At 38.1% G+C, this 20,699-nt stretch overlaps 6 protein-coding genes across 17 annotated transcripts; 3 read left to right on the forward strand and 3 right to left on the reverse strand.

The window, feature by feature from the left end:
- Nucleotides 1-615: 615 nt before the first annotated feature.
- LOC9325706 (sugar transport protein 2) lies at nucleotides 616-2,834 on the forward strand. The gene is made up of 4 exons (XM_002889596.2): nucleotides 616-874; nucleotides 947-1,266; nucleotides 1,462-2,088; nucleotides 2,183-2,834. Exons 1-4 carry the CDS (start codon nucleotides 742-744, stop codon nucleotides 2,597-2,599), a joined length of 1,497 nt encoding a protein of 498 aa, XP_002889642.1. The 5' UTR covers nucleotides 616-741; the 3' UTR covers nucleotides 2,600-2,834.
- Nucleotides 2,835-3,068: 234 nt separating this feature from the next.
- On the reverse strand, nucleotides 3,069-5,559 carry LOC9325707 (serine/arginine-rich splicing factor SR45a). 11 transcript variants are annotated; one of them, XM_021011284.1, is made up of 7 exons: nucleotides 5,464-5,559; nucleotides 4,928-5,028; nucleotides 4,716-4,824; nucleotides 4,467-4,616; nucleotides 4,045-4,108; nucleotides 3,495-3,954; nucleotides 3,069-3,414 (listed from the first exon to the last, which is right to left on the reverse strand). In XM_021011284.1, the coding sequence occupies exons 2-7, from the start codon at nucleotides 5,026-5,028 to the stop codon at nucleotides 3,240-3,242; spliced, it is 1,059 nt and encodes a 352-aa protein (XP_020866943.1). In that variant the 5' UTR covers nucleotides 5,464-5,559; the 3' UTR covers nucleotides 3,069-3,239. The 11 variants fall into 11 exon arrangements, 8 of the variants coding, with proteins under 8 accessions (XP_020866943.1, XP_002892395.2, XP_020866945.1 ...); XM_002892349.2 differs by having other exon boundaries at nucleotides 5,472-5,550; XR_002329185.1 differs by lacking the exon at nucleotides 3,069-3,414 and adding an exon at nucleotides 4,256-4,315 and having other exon boundaries at nucleotides 3,920-3,954; nucleotides 5,472-5,552.
- A 310-nt stretch (nucleotides 5,560-5,869) lies between these two features.
- Nucleotides 5,870-8,376, reverse strand: LOC9328458 (zinc finger CCCH domain-containing protein 4). The gene is made up of 4 exons (XM_021011283.1): nucleotides 8,149-8,376; nucleotides 7,549-7,818; nucleotides 7,174-7,397; nucleotides 5,870-6,887 (listed from the first exon to the last, which is right to left on the reverse strand). Exons 1-4 carry the CDS (start codon nucleotides 8,251-8,253, stop codon nucleotides 6,041-6,043), a joined length of 1,446 nt encoding a protein of 481 aa, XP_020866942.1. The 5' UTR covers nucleotides 8,254-8,376; the 3' UTR covers nucleotides 5,870-6,040.
- Nucleotides 8,377-8,971: 595 nt separating this feature from the next.
- On the forward strand, nucleotides 8,972-10,521 carry LOC9328459 (proliferating cellular nuclear antigen 1). Its single transcript, XM_002889597.2, has 4 exons — nucleotides 8,972-9,449; nucleotides 9,684-9,836; nucleotides 9,929-10,026; nucleotides 10,139-10,521. Exons 1-4 carry the CDS (start codon nucleotides 9,131-9,133, stop codon nucleotides 10,358-10,360), a joined length of 792 nt encoding a protein of 263 aa, XP_002889643.1. The 5' UTR covers nucleotides 8,972-9,130; the 3' UTR covers nucleotides 10,361-10,521.
- Nucleotides 10,522-10,645: 124 nt separating this feature from the next.
- LOC9325708 (neutral ceramidase) lies at nucleotides 10,646-14,987 on the reverse strand. The gene is made up of 11 exons (XM_002892351.2): nucleotides 14,830-14,987; nucleotides 14,072-14,429; nucleotides 13,746-13,954; nucleotides 13,170-13,514; nucleotides 12,816-13,080; nucleotides 12,453-12,723; nucleotides 12,237-12,362; nucleotides 12,094-12,157; nucleotides 11,841-12,010; nucleotides 11,457-11,751; nucleotides 10,646-11,075 (listed from the first exon to the last, which is right to left on the reverse strand). Exons 2-11 carry the CDS (start codon nucleotides 14,398-14,400, stop codon nucleotides 10,816-10,818), a joined length of 2,334 nt encoding a protein of 777 aa, XP_002892397.2. The 5' UTR covers nucleotides 14,401-14,429; nucleotides 14,830-14,987; the 3' UTR covers nucleotides 10,646-10,815.
- A 956-nt stretch (nucleotides 14,988-15,943) lies between these two features.
- Nucleotides 15,944-20,460, forward strand: LOC9328460 (LRR receptor-like serine/threonine-protein kinase FLS2). 2 transcript variants are annotated; one of them, XM_002889598.2, is made up of 8 exons: nucleotides 15,944-16,692; nucleotides 16,764-16,922; nucleotides 17,208-17,285; nucleotides 17,368-17,439; nucleotides 17,532-17,606; nucleotides 17,722-17,793; nucleotides 17,912-17,980; nucleotides 18,060-20,460. In XM_002889598.2, the coding sequence occupies exons 1-8, from the start codon at nucleotides 16,245-16,247 to the stop codon at nucleotides 20,255-20,257; spliced, it is 3,171 nt and encodes a 1,056-aa protein (XP_002889644.2). In that variant the 5' UTR covers nucleotides 15,944-16,244; the 3' UTR covers nucleotides 20,258-20,460. The 2 variants fall into 2 exon arrangements, with proteins under 2 accessions (XP_002889644.2, XP_020869762.1); XM_021014103.1 differs by having other exon boundaries at nucleotides 16,764-16,901.
- The last annotated feature ends 239 nt before the right edge of the window (nucleotides 20,461-20,699 follow it).

Consider the following 20,699-nt stretch of genomic DNA (forward strand, 5'->3'; position numbering starts at 1 on the left):
TTAACATGTGGATAAATGATGTCAAAAAACATATGAATAAACTTTTATCCAAAAAAAAAAAAACATATGGATAAACTTTTATCCATGATGGAAAAAAAGTTTTAACAAGAGAAAAGATTTTTTATAACAAATACTTAGATTTCTTACAATAATATAGGTGTATTTTTTTTTTTCATGCATTATCTGTGTTGTTTAACATGCGGATAATTATTTGTCTAAATTCTATCCATACTTTTTCATTTGTTTCTCTTACAAATCCGTTTTTTTTTTTTTTTTTGTTGTGCACTTCTTCACCAAGACAGTATAGTCGATTCACTTTCTTTTGGTATTTCTTTGAATAAAGTCTTTTTAATATTATTGTCAATTATTTTAGTCATACGTCATTATCTTTTACTTTAACAAAAATAAAAAAAAAATATCGTAATTGATCTAAACGATTTAACAAGATATCAAAAGAAAATATGTCAAGAATTAAATTGTATATTTATCTAAATGATAATATCTTGAAATCAAATCACAGATTTATTATCAGTAATTATCTACATTTATTCAGATAAAACTGGATCGAGTCAGTAGAAAATTCCGATGAAAAATATTCAGATTCTGTTGCAAAATCTTAGTATATCCAAAACCCTTGCACTCATCTATAAAAGAAACGCATCTCCACTCTAGGCATTGAGTTCTATTCACGAATCCTTAATATCACATAATCAGAAATATTAAAAGAAGAGAGCAACAACAATGGCTGTTGGTTCGATGAATGTCGAAGAAGGCACTAAAGCTTTTCCTGCAAAACTGACTTTTCAAGTCTTTCTTTGCTGTGTCATTGCTGCTGTTGGTGGTCTCATGTTTGGTTACGACATCGGAATCTCAGGTTTGTGTTTTAAGGGTTTGAATGTTTTTAAGTGATATCAATTAATTAACTAATGGTAATCAAATTTTGCAGGAGGTGTGACGAGTATGGACACTTTCTTGTTAGATTTTTTCCCACACGTGTACGAAAAGAAACACAGGGTACACGAAAACAACTACTGCAAATTCGATGACCAGCTCTTGCAGTTGTTCACTTCGTCACTCTACTTGGCTGGAATCTTTGCTAGCTTTATTGCTTCCTATGTTTCCAGGGCTTTTGGAAGAAAACCCACGATCATCTCCGCCTCCATCTTCTTCCTCGTCGGTGCTATTCTCAACTTATCTGCCCAAAACCTGGGCATGTTGATCGGTGGTCGTATTCTTCTCGGCTTCGGTATCGGTTTCGGTAACCAGGTATCATGTTAAACCCTCAATTTTCATTTATTTCAGTGGTTTCCTCTGTTTTCATCTAGGGTTCCTCTGTTTTCGTATGGGTCTGCTCTGTTTTTATGCCTTAACTTGTTTGTGTAGTTTTCTTACGCTTTGGTCTACCTATTAGCGTTTTTTTTTTTTTTTTGTTTATTAACATTGAAGCCATTACTTTTGCAGACCGTCCCATTGTTCATCTCAGAGATTGCTCCGGCGAAATACAGAGGAGGACTAAACGTCATGTTCCAGTTTCTCATCACCATTGGAATCTTAGCAGCAAGTTATGTGAACTACTTAACTTCCACGTTGAAAAACGGCTGGAGATATTCTCTCGGTGGTGCAGCTGTCCCCGCTTTAATCCTCTTGATAGGATCCTTCTTTATCCACGAGACTCCAGCTAGTCTCATCGAGCGCGGTAAAGACGAAAAAGGGAAGCAAGTCCTGAGAAAGATCAGAGGCGTTGAAGATATTGAGCTCGAGTTCAATGAGATCAAATACGCAACAGAGGTTTCGACAAAAGTGAAAAGCCCATTCAAAGAACTCTTCACCAATCGTGAGAACAGACCACCATTGGTGTGTGGAACGTTACTTCAGTTCTTTCAACAGTTCACCGGTATCAACGTTGTTATGTTCTACGCTCCAGTTTTGTTCCAGACGATGGGTAGTGGTAACAACGCTTCTCTGATCTCTACTGTTGTCACCAATGGTGTGAACGCAGTCGCAACAATTATCTCTCTTGTAATGGTTGATTTGGCCGGTCGAAAATGTCTTTTGGTCGAAGGAGCTATCCAGATGACCGCTACACAGGTTAGTTTTTCTTCTTTTTGCTTGTGTCACATGTTAGACATAATCTAACTTGAATAACAAGTTAACGTCTATGCCTATTCATCATCTTACGCAGATGACAATTGGAGGCATTCTCTTAGCTCACTTGAAACTGGTTGGTCCTATTACTGGCCATGCCGTGCCGCTGATTGTATTGGTCCTCATCTGCATATACGTGTCTGGATTTGCATGGTCTTGGGGACCATTGGGATGGCTTGTTCCGTCTGAGATCTATCCTCTTGAAGTGAGAAATGCAGGTTACTTCTGTGCTGTAGCGATGAACATGGTCTGCACTTTCATCATTGGACAGTTCTTCTTGTCGGCTCTATGCAGATTCAGATCATACTTGTTCTTCTTCTTCGGAGTAATGAACATTGCCATGGGACTATTTGTCGTGTATTATCTTCCCGAAACCAAAGGTGTTCCTGTTGAGGAAATGGCCGAGAAGCGTTGGAAGACACACTCGCGTTGGAAGAAATATTTCAAAGACTAGATTTGATTTTTTATTTTCTTTTTTTCTTTTTGTTCCCCAAGGTAGTTAATTACTACTAGAAGTTTTTAATAATTTGAACCTTTCCTAAATTTTCTAGCTAGGGTTTGACTTTTATTTCCTGAATTTGTTCTCTGCTAATTTTTAAAGTTTGTAGTTCGAATTGTTAAGATTCAGTTGGAGATGTTCATTAGATCAGTTGGAGAATTATTTTATTTCACTTATGGAATTTCAATAATTAGGCACAAATATAGTTTGGGGATTGAATTGTCTAAGCAAACGACAATACAATCTTACCAAAAAAAAAACGACAATATTTTCGAACTTCAGATTTATGATCCCTAATAAAATGGTGACAAATCATCACCAAGAAATTTGTGTATAACAAAAGATAACTATCACTAATAAATCATGTTAATTTTAGTTCTTTAAGTTAAATTTACTTTTTGAACAAAAAAAAAAAAAAAAAAAAAGAAGAAATGTCGCCCAAGCAACGTTTACATAGAACTGATAATAATCCTAACATCAAACACCAAACCGTACAGCACCATTCTATCATCAATTCACAAATACAAGGAATACACGTGTCCCAAAATATTTAATACAACAACAGGCGTGAGTGATTGATGTCAACTAGAGACTGTTATGGGCTGACGGATCTGGAGGTGCTTGATCTTGCGCTCCTCGAATGACTCATTGAAGATTGCCTGTCGCGCCTGCGAGACTTGCTTCTGCTCTCTTTCCTTCCCTTCTTTGGGGATGTGCTCCATGACATGCTTCTCCTCCCAGGGCTTACGCTTCTCGATACCGACCTGTACCTGATTTCATACGTAATTTCAGTAACAACAATACTAAGCAGTTTCAGTTGATCTGTTTTTATATTGACCTGCCACTATACCTTCTGTAGTGACGACTTTCAGGTGAGTAGGACCTGTCTCTCCCTTGGTAGTAAGGTGAATAGGACCGGTCTCTTCCTCTGTAGTAGGGTGAGTATGATCTGTCACGTGCTCTGTAGCAAGGCGAGTATGACCTGGATCTGGACCTGTACCTCCGTCTGTAGTAAGGTGATCTGTCCCGTGCTCTATAGTAAGGCGAGTAGGATCTGGACCTGGACCGGTCTCTTCGCCTGTAGTAAGGTGAGTATGATCTCTCGCGTCTCCTGTAGTAACGATCAACAGGCGATGGAGATCTCGAAGGAGAGTAAGATCTGCCTCGCCTATAAAAGGATGATGATGAGGAAGACCTTCCTCTCCTCCCATAGCTTGGAGAATAAGATCTGCTCCGATCAGATGAGTAGCTTCGACTACGAGAGCTGCTAACAGACCTGCAGGGAGAGTAGCTAGGAGACTTATGGCGTCCTGCAAGGGAAGAAACAAAAACCATGTAAAGGAAAATCAGGAAACACCCACTAACGAATTGTGATAAAACCAATACAACTGATGTCATACCCCGAGCGGTTCTCAGCCCCAAGTACTTTCCTGGAGTTGGAGTACGCCCTCTACGGCGCCTTGCCTGAATATTAAACCAGAGATATCACAACACTGTCAGATATGTATCAATGAAACAGGAAACACGACAAAAACAACCTTCCTACTTTGAAGCTACTAAAGGAAGGAATATTAAGTTGTTCAAGAAAGAGAGGAATGCAGGGCATACAACCCTAAGTGTCTGAGACTTGATGTGTTTGAACTGTTGCAACGTTTGCTATTTGGTGAAGCACTGCTGCTACAAACAGCAAAACAGCTTTTAAATATTTTCAAAGAAAAGAAATATTAATATTAAATTGCCCAGTACTTGCATATATCAGCTTTGGCCAGATCACATTCATTTACGGTTCTATCGTAGCAGTCACTAGTAATTAGTCTTTTACCTTCTCAACTGTAATGACTCTGCCCTGCAGAACAGAGTGATCTAGATATCTGATGCAACGGTTAGCATCACCAACACTTTCCATAGAGATAAAACCAAATCCGCGAGATTCTCTAGTCCATGGGTCCAGGACAAGGTGAACGTCCGTTACCTAGAAATATCAAAGCTCACAAACGTTAACTCATGAACGGGATGCATTATTGAGCTACAAAAGACTGAATTTTGTTCAAAATTAGAGATAACATCCAACCTTTCCTTCTTTAGCGAAATGATCCTCCAGATCTCTTTCAGTTACCCGGTGAGACAATCCAGTTACATATAAACTGTTACCAGGATTCTCAGCATCGCTTGAGAAACTCCTAATGTAAAAAAAGCGTTGTAAAACAGTCAGATATGGGCGCATTTAAAAGCAGTAAACATCATCAAGTCACGAAAATTCAAAGCTAATAAAAAGACATATACCTTGACCGGCTTCTAGACAATGACCTTGAGACAGACCTTCCACGACGCTTGTCATAAGGAGACAGCGATGGAGAGTATCTTGACCTTCTTGAGTAAGACATCTAAAAGAAAAGAGAAAAAAAATAAAATAATTAAGATTCTTAGCTTCAAGAGTATTGTCTAAACTTATATGAACATGCAAAACCACCAAATCTACAAGAATAATCCAAATTTTAAGCTACGAGGACGACAAAAATATCTGATCCCTGAGGTCTAAACACCAATCACGATACGTTCAACATCCAAACCAGCTTCCACATAAAACAAGATTTAGACCTTCATGATACTCGATCACATGATTAAATGCTTACATCTCTCTAGCTATTTTCCATACAAATCTAGAATCAAGCTTAAACACATGGTAATTTATAGTAACAATTCAGATCTAACAACACCTAAAAGACAATCGTTCCACAGAATTTAGAAAACAACTCTGTAAAACGGCTCTGAATCGGAAACTAAAAACGAACGACGATAAAATCGATAGAGAAAATTACCGGCGGACGTTTCCTCTAGCGCAATGAATGATGTTCCAGAACTCTCTGCACCTGACCCACCGGAACAAAATGAATTTCACGTTTCCGTGTATCATTGGTGGGGAATATATATATATAGACGAATTAGAAAGAAGCTTCGGGAGAGCCGGACGCGATTGAATTTTAAAATCCAATCACATTTTTCGGTTTGGCGTCCGGCCCAGCTTTATACTCACAAAAGGCCCAAATATTTTGATGAACCTGGAGATTGCTGTCTTTTTTCCCATATTAATTATTATTTAACCATTCATCCAAATTTCTAGTAGAATTTTATCAATTTTAAAACGATTCGAGCAATGTGAAATTTGTGATAACAATATTCTCAATGTTCTTTATGAAATTGACGAATAACTGCATACTCTTCATGTAACCAATTGCCTCTAAAACTGATACATTTCATTAAGAACCGGTTTTATAAAACAATACATTTCGACGTTGAAACTAAAAAAGTAGCAGCAAATGATTCATTCTGAGTACAAAACCTTCGAGATGATGAATAGCGGCAAACTTGCAGTACATTTTAAGCGAGAATTGTTCTCTACTGAGACAAACCAGTAGTAGTAGAAACAGTAGGAGGTTCTTGAGAGGATCCTGAAGGTGCTCCAGACCCAGTAGGTGCAGAGTCGGGTGATGGAGCAGAGACCGCGCTTGGAGACGGTGCAGGTCTTGATCCAGGGCCAGCTTGCTGTGGGTACGGGTAAGCTGCTGGGGGCGGGGCATAGTGCTGCATAGGACCAGGATGATGATGATGGTTAGGAGGATACTGCTGCTGGTAAGGCGATGGCATATATCCATATGGTGGTGGTGGGTATGGCTGGTGTGGAGGCACCATGTAAGAAGAAGATGAAGCTCCGTTGTTCTCAGTGCTTGAACCACCAGCCTCTTGGGTTGAAATGACTGCACCCATTCTCTGTGGGTCCATTGATGGGTAATAAGGTTTGTCTTGGTTAGCTGGTAGTGGGTGCATGTAGTACTGTTGCATTGGTGGGGGTTGATTATGCTGCTGAGATATAACGGCTCGAGGTAGTAAACCACTATGAGCCACACCGCCTTGTTGGTTTGAACCATCTTGATCAGGTTTGGGTCTTCCCCATGTGAGTTTTAGCCTCTGACCATTGACAACTAGCCTGTTGGCAAGCTCTTGTGCGGCCTTCTCTGCTCCTTCTCGGCTTGTGTATGTGACAAACGCACAAGCTTTATCAGCCAAGATTCTGATGGATTCGATTTCTCCATAAGCATAGAACTGGTCTCTTATGTCCTGCTCGAGGATTCTCGAGTTAAGTCCACCGACATAAAGCGTTTTAATGCTTTCATCATCTGGTGATTCCAAAGTGCCCATCTCACCAGCTTTGCCGAGCAACTTCATAGCAACTGGATCATTAACACTGCAAATGTGTAAAAGAAGATGAGAAACAGTTAAAACAGACTCTTTGACAAGCATAAATGCAGAAGTACTAATATATTATTAAGGGAACAAATATTGGAAAAGACCCTATGTAACAAGACTACACTGCGAGCCAACATAGCATAGTTCAGCCCATGAATTGAAGATCACAATTCACAAGTCAGAAGCTTCGAAAATAGAGTATATGAATGATCAAGGAGAAAATAGTACCATAGCAGAAACATAAAACGTCAACAAAGTCAAACATACAGAAGAAAACAACTTACCCGTAATAACGGTCTTTAATGTTTTGCTGGGATAGCTCTCCTGTTTCGGGCATCTCATGCCGGTATGGACATTCAGCACCTCTTGTACACTCACCCCTGATGAAGAAACTACAAACATGTGCTCGGTTCCTCTTATAGTATGGTGTTGTTCTCTGAAGCTTTAAAATAGTATCATTAGGTCGCATCTTCCCGAATGAAGATTCATAATCCAATCCAGCTCTAGTCTACATCAAAGAAAAAAACAAATTCACTTAGATAAGCCACCATCAATCATTCATAATGGTCACATAACCTAATCAAATTCTCAAACCAACCAATACTGAAATATAACCGTTTAGTTAAAAAATAAAGGAAGAATTGTGAACATGGTCATACCTTTCTGTCGTGCTCTTCAGCAAAATACTCTCTGTTGACATCACTTTTAGGGATAGAGTCATGAGTACTAATGTTGAGTGCTGTGTCTCTGACTTGAACTGGAAGACCATACTCAAGATCCAGAAGACAGACTTGACATACATTTTTCAGCTTGCAACAAGTCTGACAAATTTCGGTTTTCTTGTATCTCGCATCCCGGCCAGGTCGCCACCTAAACACGGTGAACGGTCGTGTACAAATCTTGCATTCCTTATCATAATTCGCTTTAGTCTACATATCAACAGATAAAACTCAATCAGAAATTGCATCTCAGACAAACAAAAACTGCTTCTATCTCCTAATCAAAACATTTGCAGCTGAAAGCTAAAGGAATCAGCAGCTATACTCAATTCGAACTATAACTAGACGAATTTGGATCTAAAAAACCAAACTTCCGACGAATTTGATAACTACCTGAACCCTAAAACCTAAATTACTAAGTTAACCACTCCAATATACAGAAAAACATCAACGAGCAAGAGATGAGATCCGCAAAGAAGATTCAGGAGCCACTGAAACAAAACAAGTAACATAAAATCTAAGATTGAATCGAGAAATTACCATTCGCACGTAGGGGTTGTCACCGAGACAAGATTCGCAGATGATTGGGAAATCAGAGCGTTCCCATCCATCAGCTTCGTGATCTCTCAGTATTCTGTGAGCCATTCTCTTATCCTCTGATTCGATTATTCGATATCAAATCTCGAACACCAAGGAGCCGACGGGATTTTTAACTAGGGCAGAGTCGGTTTTGGATTCGCGTGTTTTGTCTTTGGAATATTGCAAATAAACCCCCAAACTTTCACTAAAATTCGAAATGGACTTTTCTTCCTTTAATAACACGAATCAATCCTCTTAACTTTTGTAATGACCAAACTCATCCATCCAATTATAGGATGCGGTTTAGGTAGCTTGATTATCTAAAACCACCACTATCCAAAAGACCAAATTCGTTTAATGTTCAAATTTAGGATCAAATAATTTGGAAAATTTTAGTAATTTAATTGGTAATAGACAAAATTCTTCCAAATCCGTCTGAATTTGTTAAAATATATTAAACCATTTATAGATAGACATTATAACGGATACACAATAGATAAAAGACGGACAATTCGAACGGATGTGTGAACAATCTTAGATATGGCCGTGATTCATATTCTTTTTATTTTTATAGAATTGTAGAATCAAATTGTTGACAAAAAAAAATCACATTTGAAATTTTGACTTTCTTTACTATTCATAGTCAACAAATTTTTTTACTGAAAATTTCAAAACGTTTTGGACAATCTAAGTTTCTTCAATAAGATTTTAGATTGGGGTTTTAAATTTTAAATAGTGGAAAAGATTACAAAATGTTTAGTTTTGATAACCAATTGAGGCATCCCACTAGTGCATTGGCGGGAACCAAATAACTTAGAATGGCGAAATCCCGCCAGAAAATAAAAAAGCTTATAAATTGGAATCCTCGATATGTCAAATCTTCTTTCTAAAACCCACAAAACGATTCTCCTTCTTAACTCTGATAATATCTAAAGACGACGAGATGTTGGAGCTACGACTTGTTCAGGGCTCGTTGTTGAAGAAGGTTCTAGAATCAATCAAGGATCTGGTGAACGATGCGAATTTCGACTGCTCCAGCACTGGCTTCTCGCTCCAAGCTATGGATTCGAGTCACGTGGCGCTGGTGTCTCTCTTGCTAAGATCCGAAGGCTTCGAGCACTACAGATGCGACAGGAATCTCTCCATGGGGATGAATCTCGGCAACATGTCGAAGATGCTCAAATGTGCCGGAAATGATGACATCATCACCATCAAGGCTGATGACGGCGGCGACACCGTCACCTTCATGTTCGAGAGCCCCAGTAAGTGAATCTGCTAATTGACTGAATTACTCTAATCTCTGGTTTCTATGTGTACGAAATGGTGGAATGATTTAGTTCTCTTAGGGGTTGTATATAGTTTGAAGTTTCAAAACTTAGTTAGACCTAGCTGCTTCCTAATTTTGAGGTAGAAATTTCACACGTTTGTTTGTTGAGGTTACCACTTACCAGTGAGGCAAGATCTTTTAACTTGGTTTTGTGTTGGATGATTTATAGCGCAAGACAAGATTGCCGATTTTGAGATGAAGTTGATGGATATAGACAGTGAGCATCTGGGAATACCTGATGCTGAGTACCACTCAATCGTTAGGATGCCGTCGAATGAGTTTTCCAGGATTTGCAAAGATCTCAGTAGCATTGGTGATACAGGTACATTGTACTGTGTACTGCATTGTTTCTATTGTTAATCTGAGATGGTATGTCGAGTCTAAACAGAGATTGGCTTGATGTTATTGTTGCAGTTGTGATCTCTGTGACTAAAGAAGGGGTGAAGTTTTCCACTGCCGGTGACATTGGAACCGCTAACATTGTGCTTAGGCAGAACACAACTGTAGACAAGGTATTGACATCTCCAACTCTCTTTGCATAAAACTATGAAACTGTTGATGAACTCTACGGCGGTTTCATTAGAGTAACATTTTAAAATGAGGCTTTCGTTTTGTGTATTGCAGCCGGAAGATGCAATTGTGATAGAGATGAAGGAACCAGTGTCACTCTCATTTGCCCTAAGGTACATGAATTCCTTCACAAAGGCAACTCCATTGTCAGACACTGTGACAATCAGCTTATCGTCAGAGTTGCCAGTGGTTGTGGAGTATAAGGTTGCTGAGATGGGTTACATTCGTTACTACTTGGCTCCTAAGATTGAAGAAGAAGAAGACACTAATCCCTAAGAGCCCTTTGTATCCACAATTTCTCTTCATCCTAATGTTGAAGATTCATTGATAATGTTGGTGTTTTTTTTTTTGTGAGATTCCATTGTATGACCCTCTAGAATCAGTTGTTTTCTTGACTTATTATGTTTTATGATAACAAAGTTCAGCATAATTAGTTATCCTTGAAACTATAACGATTCATCAACAAACTAACTCCATTTTGGAAGATAATTTATAGTTTTATACACTAACACAACCGTAGTTGCCTATACTTGAATACTTAAGTTAAATTGTCTGTGAACATTTACATGAAAAGGTATATTGCATTCCATAAGACTTCTCAACCTCAGTTCTTTGACACCGTTCTATACTCTTTGGCTACATTTGTGTAATACATGTAAGTGCACAAGACAGTGCATCAAGTAAACCTAGTATGATACAAGTTTACTACATCTACTTTGGTTACTACTTCTTTATGTTACAACAAAAGCACTAGAAGAGCCTGTGAAATGGTGGACTGACCCAAAGAGCTTCTTTGCAGCACCAAAATGGGTGATCCTGTAAACCCCTGGTGATGCAGACTCGGGAATTCTCCATTCCACAGTGGCCTGACTTCGGGAGCTCAGCTTTTTAGGCCTCGACCACTTGAACCTCAGACATAGATCATCGTCGTCATAAACTGGGGTCCAAGTCTTGTCCTTCTGTTCTAGTTTCTCCACCAGAGCAAACGTCCCTGCCATGAATATAGTATCTCGTGTTAGCATCAAAATATGTCAAGTTACTTATTTTGAAATTGTCTATGACTTAGAAGCAGACATTAGCATATGTAATTTTTAGAAATTCATAAGCATAACTCATGAGAAATTCACGCCAGCTTGAACATTTCAATATTTTTACTTTCAAAAGCTCACAGTTTTGCACTAACGCAACTATGCCCCATGGTTAAGGTTATTATCCTTCATCACAGAAATAAGAACAGAAAAGCTCACATGTAAGCACAAATGCAGTTTTCAATCCTCAGTCTCTATGTCGCTTGTTTCAAGGACAACTCAAGAAATAAAAAAACTCAGATATTAAACAAGAAATTTATTCTATTGGAATTGGGTGATGATACCTTCTGTCAGTAGATCGTTTCTAGGACAAGCTGAACGGAATACAACAGTCACCTGGTCGTTTCCCCTCTTCAAAGACAAGTTTTTAGGAACATCCGAAATCACATCCCCGAAACTGTCTCCGTCAGGAGTTGTGTCCATCATGACTGGTGTGAGGAAGCTAAGTTGCTTGTCAAGAAGATCCGGCGGTTGAGGCCCCGGTTGAACAGGCATATCAAGGACGAGAGATTTGGAGAGTTTCTTGAACTCTTGAATGTAGCCACTGAGGGTGTGCGGGCCATATAACGTAGATGCACCCTAACAAATCCAACCATTGCAACAGATGCAGATTAATGTAAAAATATGAACTCTTGTTTGTTCTAAAGGGTCAGTAGATAAGCTTTTACCTCATATCTCTGCACTTGATACTCCTCAAAGGTAGTCACATACTGTGAGTAACCATTAGCTAATCCAGCTATCACGACGTGAATCTCACCACTCAAATCTTTATTACCACTGTTTTTAAGTTGTGTCTTCACTGCATCGCGGAGACGCCTTCCAGCCATGGTTGTAAATTCTGACAAGAAAGACAGACAGGACTAATAAACATCGCAGTTAGTCAAAATTATGAAGTGTGACAATCTGCAGATTCTCCACTACCTCCAGGAACGCTAAGAATGAAAAGTTGTCCAATACGTAGAATTTGCAATGAAAGAATTGATGGCTGGATTCAAAGACAAGTTAGAGTAGAGTCTTAAAACCATAAACAAGACTCATGGAAGTTCATATTTTTAACTACTTACAGCCCAGTCATATGGCTTTGTCATTTCTCCAGTGTCAAGCAAGATGGGTTTTGGATAGTGACAGTCGATTTGTTTCTTGTCCGGTGTTTTAAGAACGTTTCTCACCAATCTCCAGAAAGGGTTCCCCTGATTTATCCAAACGGTAGACTTAAGAATTGGAAAGCATGGAGGCAATATTTACTTATTGGATGATACATTATGACTTTAACTGAATACCTTATCATCTCCTTGTGTAAAATCAAATGCTCCTGGTCCATCTGTGGTTCCAGCAGCGAAAGCAAAGCCCATTGCCGCAGGACATGTTTTTACAACTTCTGATTTCCCATCTTTTTCAGGAAGTGTCACATTGAGCTGTGAAAAGTCAACATAAACATGGCGGTAATCAACCTTCCCTTCTAGCTGTTCAGATGCTTTGTTGAAAAGTTCCAAAGCCATCTTGAATTGCCTCTCACCAATTATACATGTACTCTCAAATTCATCAGGATAGCTGCAATGTTAAAGAAAAATAGGTCATGATGATATGTTTGTGCTATCCAATCTTGTAAGACGACAAAAAAGAAAACAAAGACAAGTGAATACCCTGGTCCACGCCCATAGCACATCTCATTTTTCCCACCACATGTACTGTGATTGAAATCACAAGGAAGACCAGTGTCTAGGCAAAAGGCTCCAAGCACATTTGGGCTAACATCTCCACAGTTCGTTTGACAGAAAGCAGAAACAAAGCCAGGCATATCTGCCTTCCTCAGAGCACTCCTCACTCGCCTTGCAGAACTTGAAATTCTAGTTGCAGGCTTACCAGGTTGTGACTCAAAGTAAGATGCAAGCTCTAGCAACTCTTGATCTGCATCAGACCAAACACACTGAATATTTTATCTTGTTCCATCTTTAGAGACACAATGTACAGCAGTTATAAAGGTGTGGTAAACTTACGGTTGTCCTGATGATTCTCGATTATGCTTGAAACTCTTCTAGGTATCTCATCTGAAATAAACTCTTCAGAGTAGGATCTTTCAACAGTATTCTGTTCAAACCAATCTTCCATAAATCGTGATGCAGCACCCTTGTTGTCCCCACTGATCAAAGAGTTTGAACGACTCATGGAAGTTCCATGGGTAGCAAACCAATTGAAACTACCTACTGGACCCCATTGATCATCCACAAACTTTAAGAGAGTCATTTCCTTATCAACGTCGTACTTGTGTTTACTCCTTTCTCCTGAAGGATTATTAAGATATGCACTTGGACTGCGGTTTACACCAGCATCCAAGAGCTCACCTGTAAGGTAAGTTTAATTAGCCTAATGAAAATACAGTTCCAAAGAACAATCCTGCAACACATATGAAGAAGACAAACATGTTCTTTTTTTGAGAATTATTTCCAATGCACACATCGTTTGACTACTTTTTTCATTTGTCAATATCTCGTGTAACCATCAAAACTTATATCAGATTCCAGCAATAATCATTCTTTCAGAAAACAGGGAGAGAAGGGGATATCAGTACTTACCATTATTGATAAAAATTGATCCAGGTCGAAGATTTTCGTGAGCTTGTATGATACTGTTCTCGATTCCATCCACAAGGGCATCAAACGACTGACGAACAAATCCAAGTGATGTTACAATATAAATCACATACTGAAGATACCCCCCTGGACCGGCATGGGTATGAATACCACTGATGCCAACATTCTTTTCAGTATACAGATCCCCATATCTGCAAACAACAGCTTAATTATTCCTTCTCGATTATCATACAGACTTAGCTACTACAATCTTATAAAAAAAAAAAACTAAGGCTAGTCAACCTAGGAAAAGACTAGGTGGTTCATACCTTGCCTTGAGTCTCTCGATCACTTTTAGTTTAACAATTTGTGAAGCCATGCAAGCGTCGAGGTTAACAAACACAACCCGCTTCCCTTGAGGCTGAGAGACAATGAAAGTCCGAGCCCGGAGCCTGAAGTGAATACCAGATGCCACTTGCTCCATGTTAGCATAACCCATCATATTTACATCAGCAGCCGGGCCAGTAATGTCATAGCTTCCCAGTCCAATCAAATATTCAGAATGAGAGTAAACTCCTCCACCGATGAGCAGAAAAAGCAGTGTCGATATGTAGAAGAAACAAGTGGTCCATAATCTGACTAGAGATAACTCCATCATAGTGAAATCTCTCAACCACTTGGCATTACCTGACATAAACAAAACTGAAAATCATGTGTCTTCACAAAACAGATTGTATCTTTGTGACAAGCACATAACCATCCCTGATTCTCAATCACAAGTGCACCAAAAAAATTCCCTGAGCACACAGAACTGAGAAGACAAATCACAGGCCAAACATGAAAGAGAAGAAAAATCAATTGTAAATTCAGTTGGGCTAATAAACATGATTCTTCTTCATTTGGAAACTGAATAAAGTTAGTAACTATATATACAATTCCTAAAAAGCCAGAAAATTTCACTAAATTTCTTACAAGCAAAAGAGAAAAAAGAAAGTTGAAGATAGCCATGGAGAATCAGTAAGAGAACATACCTTAACATGCAATCGGTCAAGAACCAAACAACAGATAAGAGAAGCTAATCGCTAACCTGATTCTGAGTACGGGATTCTTCCAAAAGAAAAGGGAGAGATAAATCAGATGGAAGAAGAAAGGAATATGAGAGAGAGATGAGTGAGGCGAATGAGAGAAGAGTCTGAGAGTTGAAGCAAAGGAATGAAATTGGTGGGAGAGATGATGATGATGAATTTTCATTATTTTGATCGTCAAAGTTGATGATGACTCAATTTGACTTTATTAAAGGTGCCAAATCCATATCAGTTTTTGGCCCAAAACCTACATAGTTGAAATAGGCTTTTGGGCTCAAATCTTACATAACATTTAAAAGTGTCATTAATGAACTCTCCCTTTCGTTTTTTTAGTCTGCTACTTAATCTATATATACATTTTTGGATCACAATTAGCAAATAAATCCTGAAGTTGAAAAGTATTTACAATGGCATACTATTAACATTAATTATTTAAATTTGTTTTATTTAAGTAAAGATTTTTAAATGAAATTCATTTATCATATATTTAGCAAAAATTTCTACAAAATCTTTCCTTATCTATTTAAGTAAAGATTTTGAAATCAAATATGTTTTCAACAATTTACCAAAAATCTCTACACAATCTTTTTAAAAATCTCGACTTAGTTAAGTTCTGATTTTTATCTGCAAAAAAAAAATTAATAGTAACGAGTGATGTAAAAATCGGAAATGTTGATACTACAATTTCTTCTACTTTTTTTTCATATAATGAAAATTATTTTTTAGGGATATTTTCTCAAAACCTCTAAATAAAACAAAGGGTTTCAAAAGATAGCTTCTCTTTTGGCGGGTCGACCCGCAAACCCGCAACTCTCTACGGGCTTATCCGCATGAATATGCGACCCGTAGTGGATAAAAATATTATTCAAAAAAAAATAACAAATGATATTTAATTTTACGGGACGGGGTTATATGGTGCAACGGGTTTGGATCGATATTAATATTAAACAATATACTATGGATGAAATCCTAGAATTATAAATCAAAATTTAATTATAAAATCAGAAACACTAAACAAAATAAAAAATATTAACAAAACAAATACAACTTAAAATTTTGCTAAATAATTTTTTAGTTATAAAAAAATCGATCCGCGGTGTACCGCGGGATAAAATCTAGTTTATGCAACAAAACAAAGTGTAGCTTTGACCAACAACCAAAAAAAACGGCAAAAGGTCCTGGCCCCAGAGACATAGAGGTTGATATTGAGACTTGAGAGGCATACGTTCGATAGATATGGAGTCATGGGTCAATTCTCATTATTGGAGTTAAACTCAAATGTCAAAAGTTGGGTTGACTTTTTCGTTGACTTGTATAGTGTATATTCACATCTTAATTACATCAATGAAGCTCTTTAAAGTTTGGGGAGAAAATCTTCAGTTTCTAACACTAAAACTTAGAAAGAAAAAAGAGAACAATGACAAGAAACGCGAGAAGCCGGTGGTGGGTTAAAGAGAAGAAGAAGATGATGGCTTTGGTGTTCATAACAATAACAATGATGCTCCAATTCCAGATAAAAGCATGTGTGGAAACTGAACGAATGGGTCTGTTACAACTCAAGTCATATCTCGAGAATCTTATCATCAATGCGGGAGAAGAAGACGAAGGGACTCCTATTTATCCCGAAGAAGAAAGCATTCTCAAATCATGGAGTCATCGTAAGAGTGACTGCTGCCGTTGGGAGAGCGTAAAGTGCAGTGACGCTATTGGTGGTGGTCACATCGTCGTCCTCTCCCTGAATGAAATCATGCCATACACAGATTTGGACAGGCCATTGAATTTGTCTTTGCTCCATAGCTTCCCTCAACTTCAAACCCTTGAATTTTCAGGGAATGGGTTCAATTACTTGTTTGACCTCATCCATGGTACGTTCTTTAAGGAAGTTACCACTATATTTTTTTCCAGTTTCTAATTTAAGGGTTTTTTACGGTTTCAGGTCATAAGAGCCTTGATAGACTGGAGAAGCTGAGGACCTTGGATTTCTATAAAAATCGTCTCAACAATAGTGCTATCCCTTTTCTAAGTGCAGCGAGGTCGCTCAGGACTCTAGTTCTTAGTGACAATTTACTTGAAGGTGTACTCTTTCCTCCGAATGGTAATGAAAGATCTCTTTGACCTGATGATTTCCTCTATTTCTCACAGTAACGTTGAACCAAAAAAAGAACAAATTGAATAGCTAGGGGTGAATTCTCCCAAAAATACTTTACAGATGTTTGTGAACAATAATTTCATTCATTCTTGAAGTGGCTTCTTGGTTTTGGCGTGGTAGAATTTGCAAACATAACATAGTTTAGAATCCTAAAGTATTAATGTGTTAAGAAGGCTAATCTTTTGTTCTCTAATAACAAAAATAATGACTAATCGAGACTTTGGTGTGCAGCTGGTTTAATCAACTTCAGGGAGTTGGAAGTATTGGACTTAAGTAGCAATAATATAAACGACTTCCAGGCTGGTGACGGTGAGAAGAACAAAGACAAAAGGGGGCAGATATTCTTGTTGGCTTATCATATCGCTAATGATATCATTATGTGTTATTGGAGGGTTAAGAACGATAAAGCTGAAAACATTAGATCTTAGCGACAATGATTTCTCAGACACTGCCCGACTTAAAGGTTGGCCGAGTATACCATAAAGCAACTATGACCTTTAGCCAACTATGTGTAAAATATCTAATCATAACACATTTGTTTTTGGTGATCTCCAGGTTTGGAACATCTTGTGGAGTTAAATGTCTTGATATTGGCAGACAATCAGTTGAACCTTACTCGATCTATTGAAGGTAAGTGAGTAAATTATTCTTGCAAGAAGAGACTAACGTCTTAAGCAAGTAAACTAAATAATATATATCTTTTTTACTTGATAGTATAAGAATGATTCTTGTGTTATTGATGCAGTACTCAAAGATATGCCAAAGTTGCAAGAACTGGATCTAAGTGGCAATGAATTCACCGACTTAGACAGCCTAGGTAAGACGGTGAACGATTGAGACAGAAAAGAATCATTATACATGTAGACGTTATAGTAGATGCCTAGTGGAGCATGCAAAACATTTTTTAATTTATTTATCTATCCTTCAAATTGCAGGTGTAGTGTTTCCTTTATCCTTACAAGTATTGAATCTTAGAAGCAATCAATTGTCTTTGACCCTCAAAGGTGAAATAGTGAATAATCACTCATTATCTTTCTCATCTTTATCACCCTCTCAACTGAATTTCTCTATGACTAATTTCAGGCAACTCAAAGCTTTGCAAACTAATGTATCTCCGAGAGATGGATTTAAGCAGAAATGCTTTGACAAGTCTGCCTTATTGTCTGAGTAACCTAACTCGTCTTCGAACTCTTGAGCTATCTGACAACCAATTGAACGGAAACCTGTCTTCTTTTGTGTTTGGTCTACCATCAGCACTTGAGTACTTATCGCTTCTTGGTAATAACTTCAATGGTTCATTCTGGTTCAATTCACTGGCCAATCAAACAAGGCTCACAGTATTCAGATTGTCATCAAAAGTTGGTATGATCCAAGCTCAGAGTGAGAGCTCGTGGGTTCCTCTGTTTCAATTAAAGATGCTAATGTTACATAATGTCATTATTGGCAACAAAATTCCTGAGTTTCTTGTTCATCAGCATGAAGTGTGCTACATTGATATATCTTATAGCCAGTTGACAGGAGCATTTCCGACTTGGATTGTGCAGAATAACACAAGGCTGCAGATACTTTTACTTAATAACAATTTGTTGACAGAGCTTCAACTACCTAGGCTTGTTCATGGCTTGCAAGTTCTGGATATCTCGAGTAACAGGATATACGATTCATTTCCACAAGACATAGGGGTTGTCTTCCCACACCTGAGGTATATGAAATTGGCTTCAAATCATTTACATGGAACCATTCCATCTTCCATTGGGGAGATGAAAAGTCTAGAATTCTTGGATGTGTCTTCTAACGGTCTATTTGGGCACCTACCTAAAACATTTTTAAGTGCTTGCCACTCGCTCAAGGTTCTGAAGCTGTCTAACAACCAATTCCAGGGGGGAATATTTCCGGAGCATGCAAATCTTACTGATTTAGCTTGGCTACTTGTTGATGGCAACAATTTTACTGGTGGTCTTGGAAATGGTCTGTTGAACTCCAAGAATCTAGCTCTTTTAGACATATCAGATAATGGCTTTTCAGGCACGCTTCCACTTTGGTTTGGTAGAATGTCAAGCCTTTGGTATCTGTACATGAAGGGAAATCAGCTGAAAGGTCCTTTCCCTCGTCAGCTACAAAATCTACAGCTTAATGTTTTAGACATTTCAGATAATAGCTTCTCCGGTTCCATTCCAGGGAATGTTGATTTTCCATCTCTCAGAGAATTGAGAATTCACAACAACGAGTTTGTTGGATCAATTCCAGACACTTTATTCAAGGCTGCCGGATTAAAGGTGCTTGATTTGAGGAACAACAATTTTTCTGGAAAGATTCTCAACACTATTGGCAACAGATCGTCTAGTAGTTTACGTGTTCTTCTTCTGCGGAATAATAGCTTCCAAAGTCATATCCCTGAGGAAATATGTCAGCTGAGTCAAGTTGGTCTCCTGGACTTGTCTCACAATGAATTCAAAGGTGATATACCATCATGTTTGGGTAACATGTCTTTTGGTGGAGTAAGATACGACAGTTTTGGTTTTACAACGTTTTACTCAGTAAAGGTTCCATTCTTGCAAAATTGGGCTTATACATCAGTTCTGAACCTCGATGACGGTGTCAGCAATGGTTATCAACTGAAACCAGAAACCATAGTGGATTTTCTAACGAAAAGAAGATATGAAGCATATCAAGGTGATATTCTGCGTTACATGTATGGGTTGGATTTGTCAAGCAACCAATTATCTGGCAAGATTCCAGTTGAGATTGGAGATCTTGTGAACATCAGATCCCTGAATTTGTCAAGCAACCACCTCACAGGCTCCATACCAGATAGCATTTCAAAGCTCAAAGACTTAGAGAGTCTTGATCTATCAAACAACAAGCTAGATGGAAACATTCCTCCTCAGCTAACCGACCTCAGCGGTTTAGGATACTTTAATGTCTCATGCAACAATTTATCAGGTGAAATCCCTTTCAAAGGCCATCTTGTAACTTTTGACAAAAGGAGTTACATAGGAAACGCTCATCTCTGTGGTCTTCCTACCAATAAAAGTTGCAACCCCACGAGTGCCCCAGAGCCGAGTGCATCAAAGCAGGCCAAAGAGGAAGAGAAAGAAGGTGATGATGTGATAGACATGGTGTGGTTTTATTGGACTTGTGTTGCAGTCTACATCTCCACATCCTTGGCCTTGTCAGCGTTTCTCTGCATCGACTCACGCTGGTCCCGTGAATGGTTTTATCGGGTCGATCTCTTTGTTCATCATCTTCAACGCTTTAAGGGTCGTTTCGTCTTCAACTGATTCCGTGGGTCAGCAACAAGACACACTACTACCATATACTACTCTTTGTTCAAAAAATTCCATGTGTGATGTGATTCGTGTTGTATCATGTTTGAATAAATAATCATGTGATCATCGTCATGTTTTTATGTAAATCCACAGAGATGTGAAGACATTACAGATAAAACAGAATCAAATCAAGCAAGTTATGCATCCCATGACAATATTTGAATTTTAGTTAGATGTTTTATTTTTATTAACTATAAAAAGTGATTCTCTAAGTAAACAGAAAATATAAAATAAAATAAAAAAATCATTACTTTTTGTTTGTCAACAGAGAAAAAAAAAACTCATTACTTAACAGTTAACCCCAATAAATAAGTGTTTCTCAAGTTTTTAATTATTTTCTATAGAAGAATTAAATTTAACTCGTTTGTGTTCAGACGCGGCCTTGACTCTACAT

Source organism: Arabidopsis lyrata (assembly GCF_000004255.2).
Source record: "Arabidopsis lyrata subsp. lyrata unplaced genomic scaffold ARALYscaffold_1, whole genome shotgun sequence".
Taxonomy (NCBI): Eukaryota; Viridiplantae; Streptophyta; class Magnoliopsida; order Brassicales; family Brassicaceae; genus Arabidopsis; species Arabidopsis lyrata.